Here is a 19,141-nt window from a genome sequence, read left to right on the forward strand (position 1 = left end):
GAGTGACGACAAGCCATCATATGTGGGAGGTGTGATGTTGCCTTGTTTGCTAATCGTTTGATACTGATTTTGCAGTTGATGGCGGTTTTAATCGCAAGGCTTGCTTCTGGGACTTTGCGAGACATTTGGATCGCCTCGATGCGGTGCTGATGACACGTCTGAATAACAGCAATGTGCAGGGACTTGGAGCTGTGGTGGCGCGGAAGCGAGACTCTCATGTCTATCCACAGATTGGACACTTTTTCGGTAACGTTCCCGACCGTAAGGGTGGTCTGCCCAGTCCCGATGGTGATAAGGATCGCAATCCACTGCTCATTGATCTCTTTGAGCGTGGCCATGGCCTGGTCAGTGATCTCAAAACCCTTGACCTGAAGCCGCAGTGTTGCTATCGTAACCAGGAGCCGATCAATCTGTATCACAAGGTTGGCCACGGCACCCTCGACATGTATGTGATAAGCCCCTCACGTGATTCCAAAGAGGTCAAGGACTTTATGCAAAAGTGGAACTCGGGTGACCAGCGTCTGTTTGCTGCCCGTGACACCAAGGAGTTTAACTTTCCCCTGCAGAATCTGGTATCCATTTGTGCGCTGCTCGTCTGGCAGCCGGCAAATCCGGATGATACCATAACCCGCATTCTATTTCCGGGCAGCACGCCAGACTTCAAGATCCAGGAGGGTCTAGAGAAACTCAAACATCTTGAGTTTATGAAGCACTCTACCTGCACAGCGAAGTCTATAGCTCCAGCTATACAAACTGTGACCAGCACACGGAAGACACTTAAATCTGCCATTGAGGCGACTCCGCCCAGCGCCAGTTATAAACCCAGTAAGTTTGGTCCAACTGCTATAGCAGCTGTGGCTGTGCAGCAGGACAACAAAGCCAAGGAAGCAGCTGCAGCGGCAGCAGCAGCAGCAGCAGTTGCAGCAGCAGCAGCAGCATTGGTCTCAGCCTCAGCGGAACCACCCAGTGAACAAGTCGACTGGCCAAATCAACTTGTTAGCGCAAAAGCCGACTCCATAGACACGGATGAGCCAGAAGCTGAGCCCGAGCTAGCTGTCGACACGGGTGATGAGGGAGCGCCAGAGCCATCCATGCCCTCAACAGAACCAGCCGAGCAAGATGACAACAAAGAGGTCGACGACGAAAAGAAGGTGGAGGTGTTAATTGTAAAGCCAGAGCTGGCTCCAACTGCTCCAACTAAAGATGCAGTTGATGCGCCCACAACTGAGATAACCAGCAAGACAGCGAAGGCTGCCAAGGGTAAACCGGACAAGCCAAGAGCGGAAGTCAAGCCAGTTGTGCGTTCAAGGATCGATAGTAAGCCGCCCAAGTCCATGGATCGTAAGCTGGTTAAGCGCGAGGAGAAGAAGAGTTCGCCAACGGCCACGCCCGCTGCAAGCCGAACGTCAGCTACGCGTGATGTCAAGTCGAAGGTGATTACACGCACCACTAAATCGAGTCCCAGCAGTACACCAGCCAAGAGTGCCAAGGAGGCCAACAATCGCAAGGTACTCGAGTCCAAGCAACAAGCGACGGCAGCTCGGCAGAGCGCGGTCGGCACTCGTCGCACCGTTAGCACCGTGGAGAAAAAATCACAGCAGACGGAGATGACGAAGTCAACACAGCAGACGACGATGCAGGCGGCGCAGCGTAAGCCAATTTCAAGAAGACCACGCGCTGTGTCTCCATCGAAACGGGCTCCGGCGCCAGGCAGCCCAATTAAGTCAGCCAAGCCTAAGCCGGATTTGAAGAAAACTCGTTTGGATAAGGGTGGCACCACAGACTCCAGCCTGGTATCGACACCTTCGGCAGATGAGGCGACAGCAGCCAAAAAGATGCTGGAGCTAAGCGCCTCGCAAGAGTTGGATGCGGAAAAGCAGCGGGAACTGGACGATCTGAAAGAAGAGCAGGAGGTGGTGCGCGAAATTGAGGCGGTGTTTAGTCGCGACGAGATGAAGCGACAACACTTGATCAAGACGGAGATGCGCGAGATGGCCAAGCAGGATAGCACAACGGAGGCCGAGGAGGAGGAGGAATACCTGATTATCGAGAAAGAGGAAGTGGAACAGTACACAGAGGACTCAATCATTGAACAGGAACAGGAGAGTAGCATGACAAAGGAGGAGGAAATTCAGAAGCATCAACGCGACTCACAGGAATCAGAAAAGAAGCGCAAGAAAAGCGCCGAGGAGGAAATCGAAGCGGCAATCGCCCGGGCTGAAGCAGAGGAGCGCAAAGCGCGTCTGGAGGGTAGTGAGGCTGCCAGGCATGAGATGCACGAACAGCTGCCAACACATGAGAAAACCGAAATAAAGGCGGAGGTTCAAGATATAATCGCCACTGCCAAAGACATTGTCAAGGGTCGCACCGACGACCAACTGCTACAGGCCAAAACCGCCGAGGATGAGTTGTCTTCTCCCACGCCTGACGAAAAGCTCAGTAGCGCAAAGAAAACATCTGACACTAAAGACGAGCCAATTGAAGCCCACGAGGCTTTGCCGTTGAACTTACAAGAGAGTCTTCCAGAGGAGAAATTCTCAGCCACAATCGAATCAGGAGCAACCACAGCGCCTACTTTACCCGAGGACGAGCGCATACCGCTAGACAAAATTAAAGAAGATTTGGTCATCGAGGAGAAGTATGTTAAAGAGGAGACCAAAGAAATTGAAGCCATTGTCGTGGCTACAGTTGCAGCACCCGTGACAGCTATGGCAGCTGGTATAGGCACAATCGAATCAAAAATTATTGATACTGCGCCATTTGCCGCCGGCGTGGATTCGACCGATCGTATTTTACCTAAGAAAATGACATTTGAAGCACAACAGAATCTGATGCGCGATGTTATCAAGACACCCGATGAGGTTGCCGACTTGCCTGTTCATGAAGAGGCTGACTTGGGGCTGTACGAAAAGGATACCCACGATGCTGGCGCCAAGAGTATTTCCCACAAGGAAGAGACAGCCAAAGAGGAAAAAGAGACCGAAGATGAAAAAGAGACCGGAGAACCAGAGACAGCGGAAATAGCAATTGACAAACTTGAGTCCAAAGAGGAGATTTCTGAGAAGATTATCGCAAAGCGAGAAGTCATCGTTAACCTGGAATCTGTTGAAAAGAAAAGCGAAGAAGCCGTTGTCAAAACAAGTGAAATCGTTGCTGAGACGACTGTAGCGAGCGAAAAGTTGGACGAAGACCATGAGCAGCCAGCTCCAATTGCAAAGAAGTCGGCAAGTACACCAGATGAGAAAGAAAAGAGCGAGATAACTTCCGAAGATGAGTTACCAGCGCACCTTGTGCAACCCACAGTTGCACCAACAAAAGTCAAAGACCGTGAAGATACAATATCTCTAGAGAGCCCCGCCACTATCGAGGAAGCAATTGAGGTCGAGATGCAGGTATCGCAACAGGAAACCAGAAAGCAATCTACCAAAATTGATGAACAACTAACACAATCTGAAACGGATAAAGCAACCCCAAGTGCTTCTAAGGATGTCTCTCGGCCAGAATCTGCAGCGGAAAGTGAAAAAGAAACAACTGAAAAACCAGCAAGTGTCAAGGATGCGATATCTAAGGAGCCCTCTCGGCGCGAATCTGTCGCAGAGACAGCGCCGCCGGAGATTGTGAAGGACGATAAGTCAATACCAACCTCCAAGGAAGTATCACGACCAGAATCTAAAGCAGAAAGTATAAAAGACGACCACGAAAAGCATGAAAGTGTAAAGGACGAAAGACTTTCAGAGACTCCCCGACGAGAATCAGTAGCCGACAGTACAAAGCCGGAGAGTCTTAAGGATGACAAGTCTCTACCTGCCTCAAAAGAAGCATCGAGACCTGCATCAGTAGCAGATAGTGTAAAAGATAAATTGGAGAAACATTTAGGTGAACAAGATGACAGGTCAGCGGACCCTTCCCGACGGGAATCTGTTGCTGACAGAAGTAAGCCCGAGAGTCTTAAAGATGACAAGTCTGCACCACCCTCCAAGGAAGTATCACGCCCTGCATCGGCTGCAGAAAGTGTTAAGGATGAATCTGAAAAACCTGAAGTTGTTACGGATGCTCATTCTAAGGAGCCTTCCCGTCGTGAATCGGTAGCGGAAATTATTAAGCCAGAGAGCGTCAAGGATGATAAATCTGAGTCAGTCTCCAAGGAAGTATCTCGACCCGGATCAGTTGTAGAAAGTATGAAAGATGAGTTGGAGAAGCCAGGAAGTGTAAAGGACGAAAAGTCTGTAGAGCCTTCTCGCCGTGAATCGGTTGCAGAGAGTATTAAGCCCGAGAGTGTGAAGGATGACAAGTCTGCACCACCCTCCAAGGAAGTATCACGACCTGCATCAGTTGCAGAAAGTGTAAAGGATGAATCTGAAAAACCTGGAAGTGTAACGGATGTTCAGTCAAAGGAGCCTTCCCGTCGTGAATCGGTAGCGGAAATTATTAAGCCAGAGAGCGTCAAGGATGATAAATCTGAACCAGTCTCCAAGGAAGTATCTCGACCCGGATCAGTTGTAGAAAGTGTGAAAGATGAGTCCGAGAAGCCAGGAAGTGTAAAGGACGAAAAGTCTGTAGAGCCTTCTCGCCGTGAATCGGTTGCAGAGAGTATTAAGCCCGAGAGTGTGAAGGATGACAAGTCTGCACCACCCTCCAAAGAAGTATCACGACCTGCATCTGTTGCAGAAAGTGTTAAGGATGAATCTGAAAAACCTGGAAGTGTAACGGATGTTCAGTCCAAGGAGCCTTCCCGTCGTGAATCGGTAGCGGAAATTATTAAGCCAGAGAGCGTCAAGGATGATAAATCTGAGTCAGTCTCCAAGGAAGTATCTCGACCCGGATCAGTTGTAGAAAGTGTGAAAGATGAGTCCGAGAAGCCAGGAAGTGTAAAGGACGAAAAGTCTGTAGAGCCTTCTCGCCGTGAATCTGTTGCAGAGAGTATTAAGCCCGACAGTGTGAAGGATGACAAGTCTGCACCACCCTCCAAAGAAGTATCACGACCTGCATCGGTTGCAGAAAGTGTAAAGGATGAATCCGAAAAACCTGGAAGTGTAACAGATGCTCAGTCTAAGGAGCCTTCCCGTCCTGAACTGGTAGCGGAAAGTATTAAGCCAGAGAGCGCCAAAGATGAGAAGTCTGTACCAGTCTCCAAGGAAGTATCTCGATCCGGGTCAGTTGCAGAAATTGTGAAAGACATGTCTGAAAAACCAGAAAGTGTGAAGGACGAAAAGTCTGTAGAGCCTTCTCGCCGTGAATCTGTTGCAGAGAGTATCAAGCCCGAGAGCGTGAAGGATGACAAGTCCTCACCACCCTCCAAGGAAGTATCACGACCTGCATCGGTTGCAGAAAGTGTAAAGGATGAATCTGAAAAACCTGGAAGTGTAACGGATGCTCAGTCTAAGGAGCCTTCCCGTCCTGAATCGGTAGCGGAAAGTATTAAGCCGGAGAGCGCCAAAGATGAGAAGTCTGTACCAGTCTCCAAGGAAGTATCTCGATCCGGATCAGTTGTAGAAAGTGTGAAAGATGAGTCCGAGAAGCCAGGAAGTGTAAAGGACGAAAAGTCTGTAGAGCCTTCTCGCCGTGAATCTGTTGCAGAGAGTATTAAGCCCGAGAGTGTGAAGGATGACAAGTCTGCACCATCATCCAAGGAAGTATCACGACCTGCATCGGTTGCAGAAAGTGTAAAGGATGAATCCGAAAAACCTGGAAGTGTAACGGATGCTCAGTCTAAGGAACCTTCCCGTCGTGAATCGGTAGCGGAAAGTATTAAGCCAGAGAGCGCCAAAGATGAGAAGTCTGTACCAGTCTCCAAGGAAGTATCTCGATCCGGGTCAGTTGCAGAAATTGTGAAAGACAAGTCTGAGAAACCAGAAAGTGTGAAGGACGAAAAGTCTGTAGAGCCTTCTCGCCGTGAATCTGTTGCAGAGAGTATTAAGCCCGAGAGTGTGAAGGATGACAAGTCTGCACCACCATCCAAGGAAGTATCACGACCTGCATCGGTTGCAGAAAGTGTAAAGGATGAATCTGAAAAACCTGGAAGTGTAACGGATGCTCAGTCTAAGGAGCCTTCCCGTCCTGAATCGGTAGTGGAAAGTATTAAGCCAGAGAGCGCCACAGATGAGAAGTCTTTACCAGTCTCCAAGGAAGTATCTCGACCCGGGTCAGTTGCAGAAAGTGTGAAAGACGAGTCTGAGAAACCAGAAAGTGTGAAGGACGAAAAATCCACAGAGACTTCGCGCCGTGAATCTGTTGCAGAGAGAATTAAGCCCGTCAGTGCGAAGGATGACAAGTCTGCACCACCCTCCAAAGAAGTATCACGACCTGCATCGGTTGCAGAAAGTGTAAAGGATGAATCCGAAAAACCTGGAAGTGTAACGGATGCTCAGCTTGAGGAGCCTTCCCGTCGTGAATCGGTAGCGGAAAGTATTAAGCCAGAGAGCGCCAAAGATGAGAAGTCTGTACCAGTCTCCAAGGAAGTATCTCGATCCGGGTCAGTTGCAGAAATTGTGAAAGACAAGTCTGAGAAACCAGAAAGTGTGAAGGACGAAAAGTCTGTAGAGCCTTCTCGCCGTGAATCTGTTGCAGAGAGTATTAAGCCCGAGAGTGTGAAGGATGACAAGTCTGCACCACCATCCAAGGAAGTATCACGACCTGCATCGGTTGCAGAAAGTGTAAAGGATGAATCTGAAAAACCTGGAAGTGTAACGGATGCACAGTTTAAGGAGTCTTCCCGTCGTGAATCGGTAACTGAAATTATTAAGACAGAGAGCGTCAAGGATGATAAATCTGAACCAGAGTCTAAGGAAGTATCTCGATCAGAGTCAGTTGTAGAAAGTGTGAAAGACGAGTCTGAAATGCAAGGAAGTGTGAAGGACGAAAAGTCCACAGAGCCTTCTCGCCGTGAATCGGTTGCAGAGAGTATTAAACCCGAGAGTGTGAAGGATGAGAAGTCTGCACCACCCTCCAAAGAAGTATCACGACCTGCATCTGTTGCAGAAAGTGTAAAGGATGAATCCGAAAAACCTGGAAGTGTAACGGATGCACAGTCTAAGGAGCCTTCCCGTCCTGAATCGGTAGCAGAAATTATTAAGCCAGAGAGCGCCAAAGATGAGAAGTCTTTACCAGTCTCCAAGGAAGTATCTCGACCCGGTTCAGTTGCAGAAAGTGTGAAAGACGAGTCTGAAATGCCAGGAAGTGTGAAGGACGAAAAGTCTGTAGAGCCTTCTCGCCGTGAATCGGTTGCAGAGAGTACTAAACCCGAGAGTGTGAAGGATGGCAAGTCTGCACCACCCTCCAAAGAAGTATCACGACCTGCATCTGTTGCAGAAAGTGTAAAGGATGAATCCGAAAAACCTGGAAGTGTAACGGATGCACAGTCTAAGGAGCCTTCCCGTCCTGAATCGGTAGCAGAAATTATTAAGCCAGAGAGCGCCAAAGATGAGAAGTCTTTACCAGTGTCCAAGGAAGTATCTCGAGCCGGATCAGTTGTAGAAAGTGTGAAAGACGAGTCTGAGAAACCAGGAAGTGTGAAGGACGAAAAGTCCACAGAGCCTTCTCGCCGTGAATCGGTTGCAGAGAGTATTAAACCCGAGAGTGTGAAGGATGAGAAGTCTGCACCACCCTCCAAAGAAGTATCACGACCTGCATCTGTTGCAGAAAGTGTAAAGGATGAATCCGAAAAACCTGGAAGTGTAACGGATGCACAGTCTAAGGAGCCTTCCCGTCCTGAATCGGTAGCAGAAATTATTAAGCCAGAGAGCGCCAAAGATGAGAAGTCTTTACCAGTGTCCAAGGAAGTATCTCGACCCGGATCAGTTGTAGAAAGTGTGAAAGACGAGTCTGAGAAACCAGGAAGTGTGAAGGACGAAAAGTCCACAGAGACTTCTCGCCGTGAATCTGTTGCAGAGAGTATTAAGCCCGAGAGTGTGAAGGATGACAAGGCTGCGCCACCCTTCAAGGAAGTATCAAGACCTGCATCAGTTGTAGAAAGTGTGAAAGACGAGTCTGAGAAACCAGGAAGTGTGAAGGACGAAAAGTCCACAGAGCCTTCTCGCCGTGAATCGGTTGCAGAGAGTATTAAACCCGAGAGTGTGAAGGATGAGAAGTCTGCACCACCCTCCAAAGAAGTATCACGACCTGCATCTGTTGCAGAAAGTGTAAAGGATGAATCCGAAAAACCTGGAAGTGTAACGGATGCTCAGTCTAAGGAGTCTTCCCGTCGTGAATCGGTAGCGGAAATTATTAAGCCAGAGAGCGTCAAAGATGAGAAGTCTCTACCAGTCTCCAAGGAAGTATCTCGACCAGTGTCAGTTGCAGAAAGTGTGAAAGACGAGTCTGAGAAACCAGAAAGTGTGAAGGACGAAAAGTCCACAGAGCCTTCTCGCCGTGAATCGGTTGCAGAGAGTACTAAACCCGAGAGTGTGAAGGATGACAAGTCTGCACCACCCTCCAAGGAAGTATCACGACCTGCATCGGTTGCAGAAAGTGTAAAGGATGAATCCGAAAAACCTGGAAGTGTAACGGATGCACAGTCTAAGGAGTCTTCCCGTCGTGAATCGGTAACTGAAATTATTAAGCCAGAGAGCGTCAAGGATGATAAATCTGAACCAGTCTCCAAGGAAGTATCTCGACCAGTGTCAGTTGTAGAAAGTGTGAAAGACGAGTCTGAGAAGCCAGGAAGTGTGAAGGACGAAAAGTCTGTAGAGCCTTCTCGCCGTGAATCGGTTGCAGAGAGTATTAAGCCCGACAGTGTGAAGGATGACAAGTCTGCACCACCCTCCAAGGAAGTATCACGTCCTGCATCTGTTGCAGAAAGTGTAAAGGATGAATCCGAAAAACCTGGAAGTGTAACGGATGCTCATTCTAAGGAGCCTTCCCGTCCTGAATCGGTAGCAGAAATTATTAAGCCAGAGAGCGCCAAGGATGAGAAGTCTTTACCAGTCTCCAAGGAAGTATCTCGACCCGGATCAGTTGTAGAAAGTGTGAAAGACGAGTCTGAGAAACCAGGAAGTGTGAAGGACGAAAAGTCCACAGAGACTTCTCGCCGTGAATCTGTTGCAGAGAGTATTAAGCCCGACAGTGCGAAGGATGACAAGTCTGCACCACCCTCCAAAGAAGTATCACGGCCTGCATCGGCTGCAGACGAAAAGTCCACAGAGACTTCTCGCCGTGAATCTGTTGCAGAGAGTATTAAGCCCGACAGTGCGAAGGATGACAAGTCTGCACCACCCTCCAAAGAAGTATCACGGCCTGCATCGGCTGCAGAAAGTGTTAAGTATGAATCTGAAAAACCTGGAAGTGTTACGGATGCTCAGTCTAAGGAACCTTCCCGTCCTGAATCGGTAGCGGAAGGTATTAAGCCGGAGAGCGTCAAAGATGAGAAGTCTCTACCAGTCTCCAAGGAAGTATCTCGACCCGGATCAGTTGCAGAAAGTGTGAAAGACGAGTCTGAAATGCCAGGAAGTGTGAAGGACGAAAAGTCTGTAGAGCCTTCTCGCCGTGAATCTGTTGCAGAGAATATTAAGCCCGAGAGTGTGAAGGATGACAAGTCTGCACCACCCTCCAAGGAAGTATCACGGCCTGCATCGGTTGCAGACAGTGTTAGAGACGAATCTGACAAACCTGGAAGTGTTACGCATGCTCATTCTAAGGAGCCTTCCCGTCGTGAATCGGTAGCGGAAATTATAAAGCCAGAGAGCGTCAAGGATGATAAATCTGAGTCAGTCTCCAAGGAAGTATCACGACCTGCATCGGTTGCAGAAAGTGTTAAAGACGAATCTGATAAACCTGAAAGTGTAACGGATGCTCAGTCTAAGGAGTCTTCCCGTCGTGAATCGGTAGCGGAAATTATTAAGCCAGAGAGCGTCAAAGATGAGAAGTCTCTACCAGTCTCCAAGGAAGTATCTCGACCAGTGTCAGTTGCAGAAAGTGTGAAAGACGAATCTGAGAAACCAGGAAGTGTGAAGGACGAAAAGTCCACAGAGCCTTCTCGCCGTGAATCTGTTGCAGAGAGTATTAAGCCCGAGAGTGTGAAGGATGACAAGTCTGCACCACCCTCCAAGGAAGTATCACGGCCTGCATCAGTTGCAGAAAGTGTAAAGGATGAATCCGAAAAACCTGGAAGTGTAACGGATGCTCAGCTTGAGGAGTCTTCCCGTCGTGAATCGGTAGCGGAAATTATAAAGCCAGAGAGCGTCAAGGATGATAAATCTGAACCAGTGTCCAAGGAAGTATCTCGACCCGGATCAGTTATAGAAAGTGTGAAAGACGAGTCTGAGAAACCAGGAAGTGTGAAGGACGAAAAGTCTGTAGAGCCTTCTCGCCGTGAATCTGTTGCAGAGAGTCTTAAGCCCGAGAGTGAGAAGGATGACAAGTCCTCAACACCCTCCAAGGAAGTATCACAACCTGCATCGGTTGCAGAAAGTGTAAAGGATGAATCTGAAAAACCTGGAAGTGTTACGGATGCTCAGTCTGAGGAACCTACCCATCCTGAATCGGTAGCCGAAAGTATAAAGCCAGATAGCGCCAAAGATGAGAAGTCTCTACCAGTCTCCAAGGAAGTATCTCGACCTGGATCAGTAGTAGAAAGTGTGAAAGACGAGTCTGAGAAACCAGAAAGTGTGAAGGACGAAAAGTCTGTAGAGCCTTCTCGCCGTGAATCTGTTGCAGAGAGTATTAAGCCGGAAAGTGTGAAGGATGACAAGTCCTCACCACCCTCCAAGGAAATATCACGCCCTACATCGGTTGCAGAAAGTGTAAAGGATGAATCTGAAAAGCCTGGAAGTGTTACGGATGCTCATTCTAAGGAGCCTTCCCGTCGTGAATCGGTAGCGGAAATTATAAAGCCAGAGAGCATCAAGGATGATAAATCTGAACCAGTCTCCAAGGAAGTATCTCGACCCGGATCAGTAGTAGAAAGTGTTAAGGATGAATCTGAAAAACCTGAAGTTGTTACGGATGTTCATTCTAAGGAGCCTTCCCGTCGTGAATCGGTAGCGGAAATTATTAAGCCAGAGAGCGTCAAGGATGATAAATCTGAGTCAGTCTCCAAAGAAGTATCTCGACCCGGATCAGTAGTAGAAAGTGTGAAAGACGAGTCTGAGAAACCAGGAAGTGTGAAGGACGAAAAGTCCACAGAGCCTTCTCGCCGTGAATCTGTTGCAGAGAGCATTAAGCCCGAGAGTGTGAAGGATGACAAGTCTGCACCACCCTCCAAAGAAGTATCACGACCTGCATCTGTTGCAGAAAGTGTTAAAGACGAATCTAAAAAACCTGGAAGTGTAACGGATGCACAGTCTAAGGAGCCTTCCCGTCCTGAATCAGTAGCGGAAATTATTAAGCCAGACAGCATCAAGGATGATAAATCTGAACCAGTCTCCAAGGAAGTATCTCGACCCGGGTCAGTTGCAGAAAGTGTTAAGGATGAATCTGAAAAACCTGAAGTTGTTACGGATGTTCATTCTAAGGAGCCTTCCCGTCGTGAATCGGTAGCGGAAATTATTAAGCCAGAGAGCGTCAAGGATGATAAATCTGAGTCAGTCTCCAAAGAAGTATCTCGACCCGGATCAGTAGTAGAAAGTGTGAAAGACGAGTCTGAGAAACCAGGAAGTGTGAAGGACGAAAAGTCTGTAGAGCCTTCTCGCCGTGAATCAGTTGCAGAGAGTCTTAAGCCCGAGAGTGAGAAGGATGACAAGTCCTCACCACCCTCCAAAGAAGTATCACGACCTGCATCGGCTGCAGAAAGTGGTAAAGACGAATCTAAAAAACCTGGAAGTGTAACGGATGCACAGTCTAAGGAGCCTTCCCGTCCTGAATCAGTAGCGGAAATTATTAAGCCAGACAGCATCAAGGATGATAAATCTGAACCAGTCTCCAAGGAAGTATCTCGACCCGGGTCAGTTGCAGAAAGTGTGAAAGACGAGTCTGAGAAACCAGGAAGTGTGAAGGACGAAAAGTCCACAGAGCCTTCTCGCCGTGAATCTGTTGCAGAGAGTATTAAGACCGAAAGTGTGAAGGATGACAAGTTCTCACCACCCTCCAAGGAAGTATCACAACCTGCATCGGTTGCAGAGAGTGTAAAGGACGATTCTGAAAAACCTGGAAGTGCTAAAGGTACTGATCCCGAGAGCGACAAAGACGATAAATCTCTTCCAGTCTCAAAAGAGGTATCACGGCCCGGATCAGTAGTAGAATGTGTGAAAGACGAGTCTGAGAAGCCTGAAAGTGTGCAGGTTGATAAGTCTAAGGAACCATCTCGTCGTGAGTCCGTTGCAGAAACATCAGTCCGAGCAACAAAGGAACCGGAATCTGTTGGTGATAGCAAAGAAGATTTGGACACTGAACACAAAAGTAAAATTGAATCGTCCGACGGAGTTCTGGACGTTAAATTGCTAAGTGAATCAAAGGATATTATAAACCTAGAAATTGTTGCCCAAACAGCGTCTTCCTTTATTGACAAAGCAATTAGCTACTTCGAGCATGCTGATGTGGTGCAAAAGAAAACTGATGAGGCTATAAGCGATTTTGAGACAGCATCTAGCCCCGTTGACGTTGCCGAGGGTGTCTTTGCACATATAGAATCTGAGAAGACACAAAGTGTTAAAGACGAGATTTCTAAAGAACCTTCTCGTCGCGAGTCGGTAACTGAAGGCTCAAATGCAGAGAGTCCAAAAGATGTAAGATCCCCAACCGAAACGGCATCTTCACCAATTGACGAAGCTAAAGATTTCACAGTTTTCAAAGATATTAAAAAAGAGACACTTGTGCTATCTTTGGAATCGAAGGGAGATTTCCCAACTCTTTCAAGCCCTATTGAAGTTGCCGCAGGTGACTTTAGCTCCGCAATTGAAATTTCTACATCTGAGCCTCTTGCACCATCAAAGCCGGCAGAACTTTCTGAAGTTAGTACATCAAGAACTGCTTCCAGCCCAGTTGATGAAGCACCTCGTTCCCCTATTGAAAAACCAGAAAAGGAAAAATCAGAGGAGGAAAGTGTAAAGTCTCCACCAGCTTCAAAAGAAGTATCACGGCCCGAATCTGTGGCAGGCAGTATAAAAGACGAATCTGAGAAGCCCGAAAGTGTTCAAAGTGAAAAGTCCAAGGGCGCATCCCGACCTGAGTCTGTTGCAGAGAGTATCAAGCCCGAGAGTCCAAAGGATGACATTTCTCTGCTAACCTCTAAAGATGTAAAAGATGAATCTCAAAAGCCAGAATCTCTTACCGCGAGTAAAAAAGCAGAAAGCCCAAAGGATGACAAGTCTCTACCCCCCTCTAAAGAAGTATCGCGATCCGGTTCCGTTGTAGAAAGCCTTAAGCATGAATTAGAAATCCCTGAAGCCGTGACGAGCGAAAAGTCAGGTGAGCATTCCCGACGGCAATCTGCTGTAAAGCCTGAGAGCTTTAAAGATGAAAAGTCGCCAGTCCCTTCTAAGGAGCCATCGGAGACGGCTTCGTCACCTATTGACGAAGCACCTAAGGAGCCTTTAATATTAAACATATCATCTGCTGAAATTAAAGGAACTTATCCTACACTATCCAGTCCCGTCGATGTTGCTGAGGGCGAGTTTTCACATGCAATTTCAGGTGGAATTGAAGAAGACAAACCTGCTGAGCAGACTAAAGTTGCCGCGATTCTTACGGCGTCTAGCCCGGTAGATGAGGCAGTTGATATTTCGGAATCACTTAAAACCGTTGAGGAACATATCATTGAAGATAAGCTGCAATCAGTTAGTGAACTTTTAACCAAGAAGGTAGAAACAGTAATTGATACAGTCAGCGAGAAAGTTGAAAGCGCTAAAGATTTCGTCGTAGAATCCTTAGAGCAAATAACCAAAGAAAGTTCAAAATCTCTAACTGAACTTGAATCTTTTAAAGATTCCAAGATCTCTGAGGTTTCCAAGACAGTAACTTCACTTGCCGAGACGGTTCAAACTATTGCGGATGAGAAATCACAAGCAGTTGAACACATTTCGGATGTACTATCTAAACAGTTAGGACAGACTGATTCGGTTGTGGAATCTATTTCAGATGTGCCAGAAGATACGAGTGCGAAGGGAAGCCTAGACTTAAGTGGTTTCTCGGAGCTTCGAGAAACGCATATTACCACAGTTGATTCCCCCGAATTCACAGTTACAATCTGTGAGCGTGATGAGAGTGTACTTCATGATATCAAAGAAGAAGACGAAGAACATAGATTCTCGCCACCAACTGAAAAAGGTTCAATAACAATGGATCAACCAATGCGTCCACTTTCACCACGTGAAGAAGAAGTCGCGAAGATAGTCGCTGATGTGGCCAAAGTTTTGAAGTCCGATAAGGATATCACTGACATCATACCCGATTTTGATGAAAAACAGTTGGAAGAAAAACTAAAAACCACAACTGAAACTGAAACTGTACTTGAAAGCGTAGATTCACACAAAATGGGTACACCTGAAGCTACCTCGGGTAAGTTAACTCCCGGAAAGGATTTGGCTATGGATGAAAATATATTTGAAACGAAGATAATGAAAGTGGATATTGAATCAGAGAAGTCTTCGCCTGATCAAAAGTCTGGCCCGATATCAATTGAGGAAAAGGATAAAATTGAGCAGTCCGAAAAGGCTCAATTGCGCGAGGGGGCCGCAAAAGCAGCTGCCGTCGAACTAGCTAAGGATATTTCTCGGCCAGAGTCAGCCACCAGTCAGCTGGGCACCCTAGAATCATTACCATCTCGCCCCGAGTCCGTAGCCAGTCAGAAAGACGAGACGAAGCTGGAACAGTCAACTGTGGTGCCCAAGGATACATCACGGCCCATCTCTGTGGCCAGTTCGAAGGAAGCTGAACAAAAGGGTGAAAAGTCGCCAATGTCACCAAAAGATATCTCACGGCACGAGTCAATTGTAAGCCAGGTAAGCGAACAAGATGCCAGCGCAATTGGTTCAGACTCTAGACGCGAATCTGTGTTGTCTGCTGCCAAGGATGCACAGGAGGTTTCCCGCCCGGAATCGGCTGAAATTAAGGAGACAGAAGCTTCGCGACCAGCATCAAGTGCCAGCCAGGTTAGTGCCAAGGATGAGGAGACTTCCGACTCTCAACATGGTTCGATTCTGGTCTCGACAATCGAGAGCAAAATGGAAGAAAAATCAAGCGAATCCACATCCACTTCCAAATCAATTACAAATCAAACTCATCTAAAAGAAGAGTCCATAAGCGAGTCATTGAGTAGCAGCTTAAAAGTGGAGGATAGCTCGCGACGTGAATCATTATCAAGCCTTCTAGCCGACAAGGAGGCTACCAAATCAAGCAGCACCAGTGTCAAGGAGGAAACTGAACGTGTCACAAAAATTGTGGAGAAAATAACAACATCACAATTGGAGGAGTTGCTTACTCAATCTGAAGAGTGCTCCTCGGAGTCGATAGTTAGCGAGATTCAAACGACGAGCATCCCAAGTGCCAAGCACCAGAAGCCAAGTGATCAAAGCACAAGCAAGGATATTACAAGCAGTACACATAAGGAATCGGTCAAAGACAGTCTCAAGGAGACAGTAGCCGAGTTCTTGGCTACAGAAAAAATTGTTTCCGCTAAAGAAACCTTCATAGCTGAGGCCACCAAAACTGCGGAAGAATCTTTAAAGAAGGTGTCTAGTGTGAGCTCTTCTCAAAAAGCCTTGTTTGTCGGCACAGACGAGTCGCGGCGGGAATCGCTGCTCAGCCACACAAGTGAGAGTCGACAAACGCACAGCGATCCTGAAGAGGATAGTGATGACGATGGACATGCCAGTCTAAAAGAAGGTCGATCCAAGTCCATTGCCACCATCATGATGACCAGCATCTACAAGCCGTTCGAGGAGACCGAAACAATTGCAACCGTTAAGGAGGATGAGGAACATGACGAACATGATCAGACAGACATTGAGACAAAAACCACAACATCTTCCACAACAGAAACAACCACTAAAAAGACAACACTACTGCAGTCGAGCGAGCAGAGCAGCAGCACCACAAAGAGCAGCTCGACCGACTCTAAAATCAAAATCGAATCCATCACACTAACACAGACAGAAACACAAGCTGAGCAAGCAATGGATGGCACAGACCGCAAGACACCGCCTACGGCACCAGTCAGCCCAAGCGTGAAGCCAGTGAACACCACAAGCACAGCTACAGGCACAGCCACAGGCACTGGCACAGCGCCTGGCAGTGGGTCCAGTTGTGTGAAGAGCGAGTCTAGTGCTGCTAGCATTGCATCGACATCGGGTCCATTGTCCCCCAAGGACATCAGTGGTAAGTCAAGTCCGGGCGCCCTAACATCGGAAAGTCAATCCATACCAACACCGTTCGGACGTGAATCGCACACAGAGACGCCAGAGTCATCGCCCAAGCCCACATCGCCTTTCCCACGCGTCAGCAAGGACGAGCTCCAATCTCTAGGTGTAACAGCGGAACCTGATGAACACATCGAGATTGGCGCCGATTCCAGCGAGTTTCTTCCAGAGCTGCATGAGCTGCGGGGCATTGAGAGCACTACAGGACTAAGTGACAGCACCGAAAAGATTATAACGACAACCATAACCACTGTGACCAAGGTCATCTCTGCCGATGGCAAGGAGATTGTGACTGAGCAAAAGACAGTTACCACAACAGACAGCTCAGAGCCGGACAGCGAGAAGGTAGTGGTTACTACAACCCGCACAACCAGCGAGAGCGAGAGAAGCGAACGCGAACGCGACCAGATGCTGCCCAAAGAAGTGGCCATGCTGCGTGGCATTTACCGTTCTGGTACACCAGCGAGCGATGATGAGCGACTTGCTGGTGGCATCAGTGATGATGAGTTGCCCGGCTCACCACGCAGCGCTAGCTATGATCTGCAGCGGTCCAGCTCTGGCATTAGCAAGCGCTCTGATCTAGATGCCGATGACAGTCAGGACGATATACCGCCGCAGTATGGTAGCGAAGAGCATTCAACAGCACGCGCCATTCTGCCGCAACGCACTGCCGATCCGATGGCAACCTCGTTCTATGGAGCGCTACCCGATAGCTTCGATGCGAAGCCCAGCACTGAACCGATACCAATTCGAGGCGCTGTGCTAATGACCTATACAGACTCGCCGCCAGCCAGTCAGTCATCGGAGAGCGTGGAGAGCACCAGCCAAACCTGGGCCGGACACAAGTTCCTCGATGAGGCAGACAAGGACTTCCAGAAGGCACTTGAGGAACATGTGCAGGCGCGTGGCGCCGAAGTGATGTCTTCCGTGACCGCCAAGTATTCCTACTCGCCCTCCAAGGCCGAGGAGGTCGAACAAATTGTCAGCAGCACTGCAGAGCGACAGCGCTTCCCTCTCAGCGATGTCCAGAAGGTGCGCAGCGGCGAAAATCTATTGGCTAGCTTTATCAGCTCAAGCCCAGCTAGCAGTACTGTACCCACAACTCTCACTGCAACAACAATCGCATCAGCTGCCACTGTAACTGCAACAGCAACAGCAACAGATGCAACAGCAACAACAGCAACGACTGCAACAACAACAACTAGTGGCAGCACCAGCAGCACTAGCGGCACTCTGCCCAAGGATCGCTTAGAGGAGTGGGGCAAACCACTCGGTCTACCATCACCAGCACCATTGCCGGTCGAGGGTGGCGATATTCGCACTACACCTAAGAAGGAGCGTCGCTTGGTGGCCACCAAGACGCGTCTTAATAATGAGAAGAATTTGCGCAAACGTAGCGAGTCACCCAACAAAGCAAAGAAACCAGCACCGGTCTACGTAGATCTGACCTATGTGCCGCACAATGGCAACTCCTACTATGCTCATGTTGACTTCTTCAAGCGTATCCGTGCCCGCTATTATGTCTTCTCCGGTACCGAGCCCAGCCGTCAGGTCTACGATGCTTTGCTGGAAGCCAAGCAAACCTGGGAGGACAAGGAGCTGGGTAAGTTATTTATTCATTATAAGTACAATGCACCTGGGTGACACAGAAATCTCTTCAATCGAAATTCCAAACCAATTTAAAATCATAGATAGCATAAAATTCGCTTTGGTTTTGTTTCGAATGGCATAATACTTATGAATTTTATTTTATTAGGTTTCATTCTATATTTTACATAAAATCTAGTCAAATACAGCAGTTATCCAAAAATGAAATTATTATTTGAATAATTTTTAACTTACATTTAGTAACAGATATTGAATTTACACATCAAAAATACAAATAAAACTATATCATTTAGTGTATTAACTTGATCAAGAGTAACATTTCGACATTTCACAGAGGTGACCATCATACCGACCTATGATACCGATGTGCTGGGCTATTGGGTGGCCGAGAATGAGGAGCTGCTTGCCAAGCACCGCATCGATCTGTCGCCATCGGCTTCACGCTGCACAATTAACTTGCAGGATCATGAGACTTCGTGCTCCGCATATCGCTTGGAGTTCTAGGCCACGGGCTTGTTTATTGCATTTGACGATGACGACTAAAAGCTACTGCAACCACTTTTTTTCAAATCTCTTTCACCACACAGACAGCGGTTTGAGGTGGCCCCATTGTGAACCTTAAGGGGCAACAACTACAACTAAAACAACAGCAACAGCAACAACAACAGCAACCAACACACAGAAAAACGACGACTTTCAATTTTTGAGCTTAACTATGACGACTTTCACAAAATTTCAACACCTAAAAACACAACGAAAACGACACCAACAACTAAAAAGTGAAAACAAAGCTTGACACAAAAACGACAACAACAAAATGCAATACGCAAAAAAAAAACCGTGCGGTACAGAAACGCTAAACAAAGAGGGAGAAAAAAGGAACAAAGAGCTGAATATGGCGGAGTAACGGGTCACTTGAGTGACGCCATTTTGTTTGCCAATGCCGTCTATTTGCGCTTTTTGCGAATTTATTTCAAAATGCAGCAAGCAAGGTAATTAATCAATATATGTTTTCAACAAATTAATTACTAAACAATGCAAAAGAAAATTACAAAAAAAAAAACTACCAAAGAAGCGCTACGTGCCACAATACAAAAGAACACAATTACCAAAAAAATGTATCGTATAAATATATAGTATATATACGTATTTGTTGCTTTAATCAAATGTCAAGCTACCTTGCATAGTTATCCAAAGATCAAAATTGTTTTCAAACCCGCATAGCTAAAATATACAAAACGAAAACA

General features: G+C 47.5%; 1 protein-coding gene across 9 annotated transcripts in view; it reads left to right on the forward strand.

Annotated features, from left to right (window-relative positions):
• The window catches only part of LOC6565769 (microtubule-associated protein futsch), a 50,562-nt gene extending 31,421 nt beyond the window's left edge, over positions 1–19,141 (forward strand). Inside the window, exons 6-8 of one of the 9 annotated variants that reach the window (XM_043216294.1) lie at positions 76–10,569; positions 11,065–17,889; positions 18,229–19,141. In XM_043216294.1, coding sequence (XP_043072229.1) covers positions 76–10,569; positions 11,065–17,889; positions 18,229–18,398 — 17,489 coding nt within the window. In that variant the 3' untranslated portion in view covers positions 18,399–19,141. Of the gene's footprint in view, positions 1–75; positions 17,890–18,228 lie in introns of all 9 variants that reach the window. The other 8 variants (XM_043216299.1, XM_043216293.1, XM_043216296.1 and 5 more) reach the window with 8 other exon arrangements.

This window comes from Drosophila grimshawi, unplaced genomic scaffold (assembly GCF_018153295.1).
Source record: "Drosophila grimshawi isolate 15287-2541.00 unplaced genomic scaffold, ASM1815329v1 contig_848, whole genome shotgun sequence".
Taxonomy (NCBI): Eukaryota; Metazoa; Arthropoda; class Insecta; order Diptera; family Drosophilidae; genus Drosophila; species Drosophila grimshawi.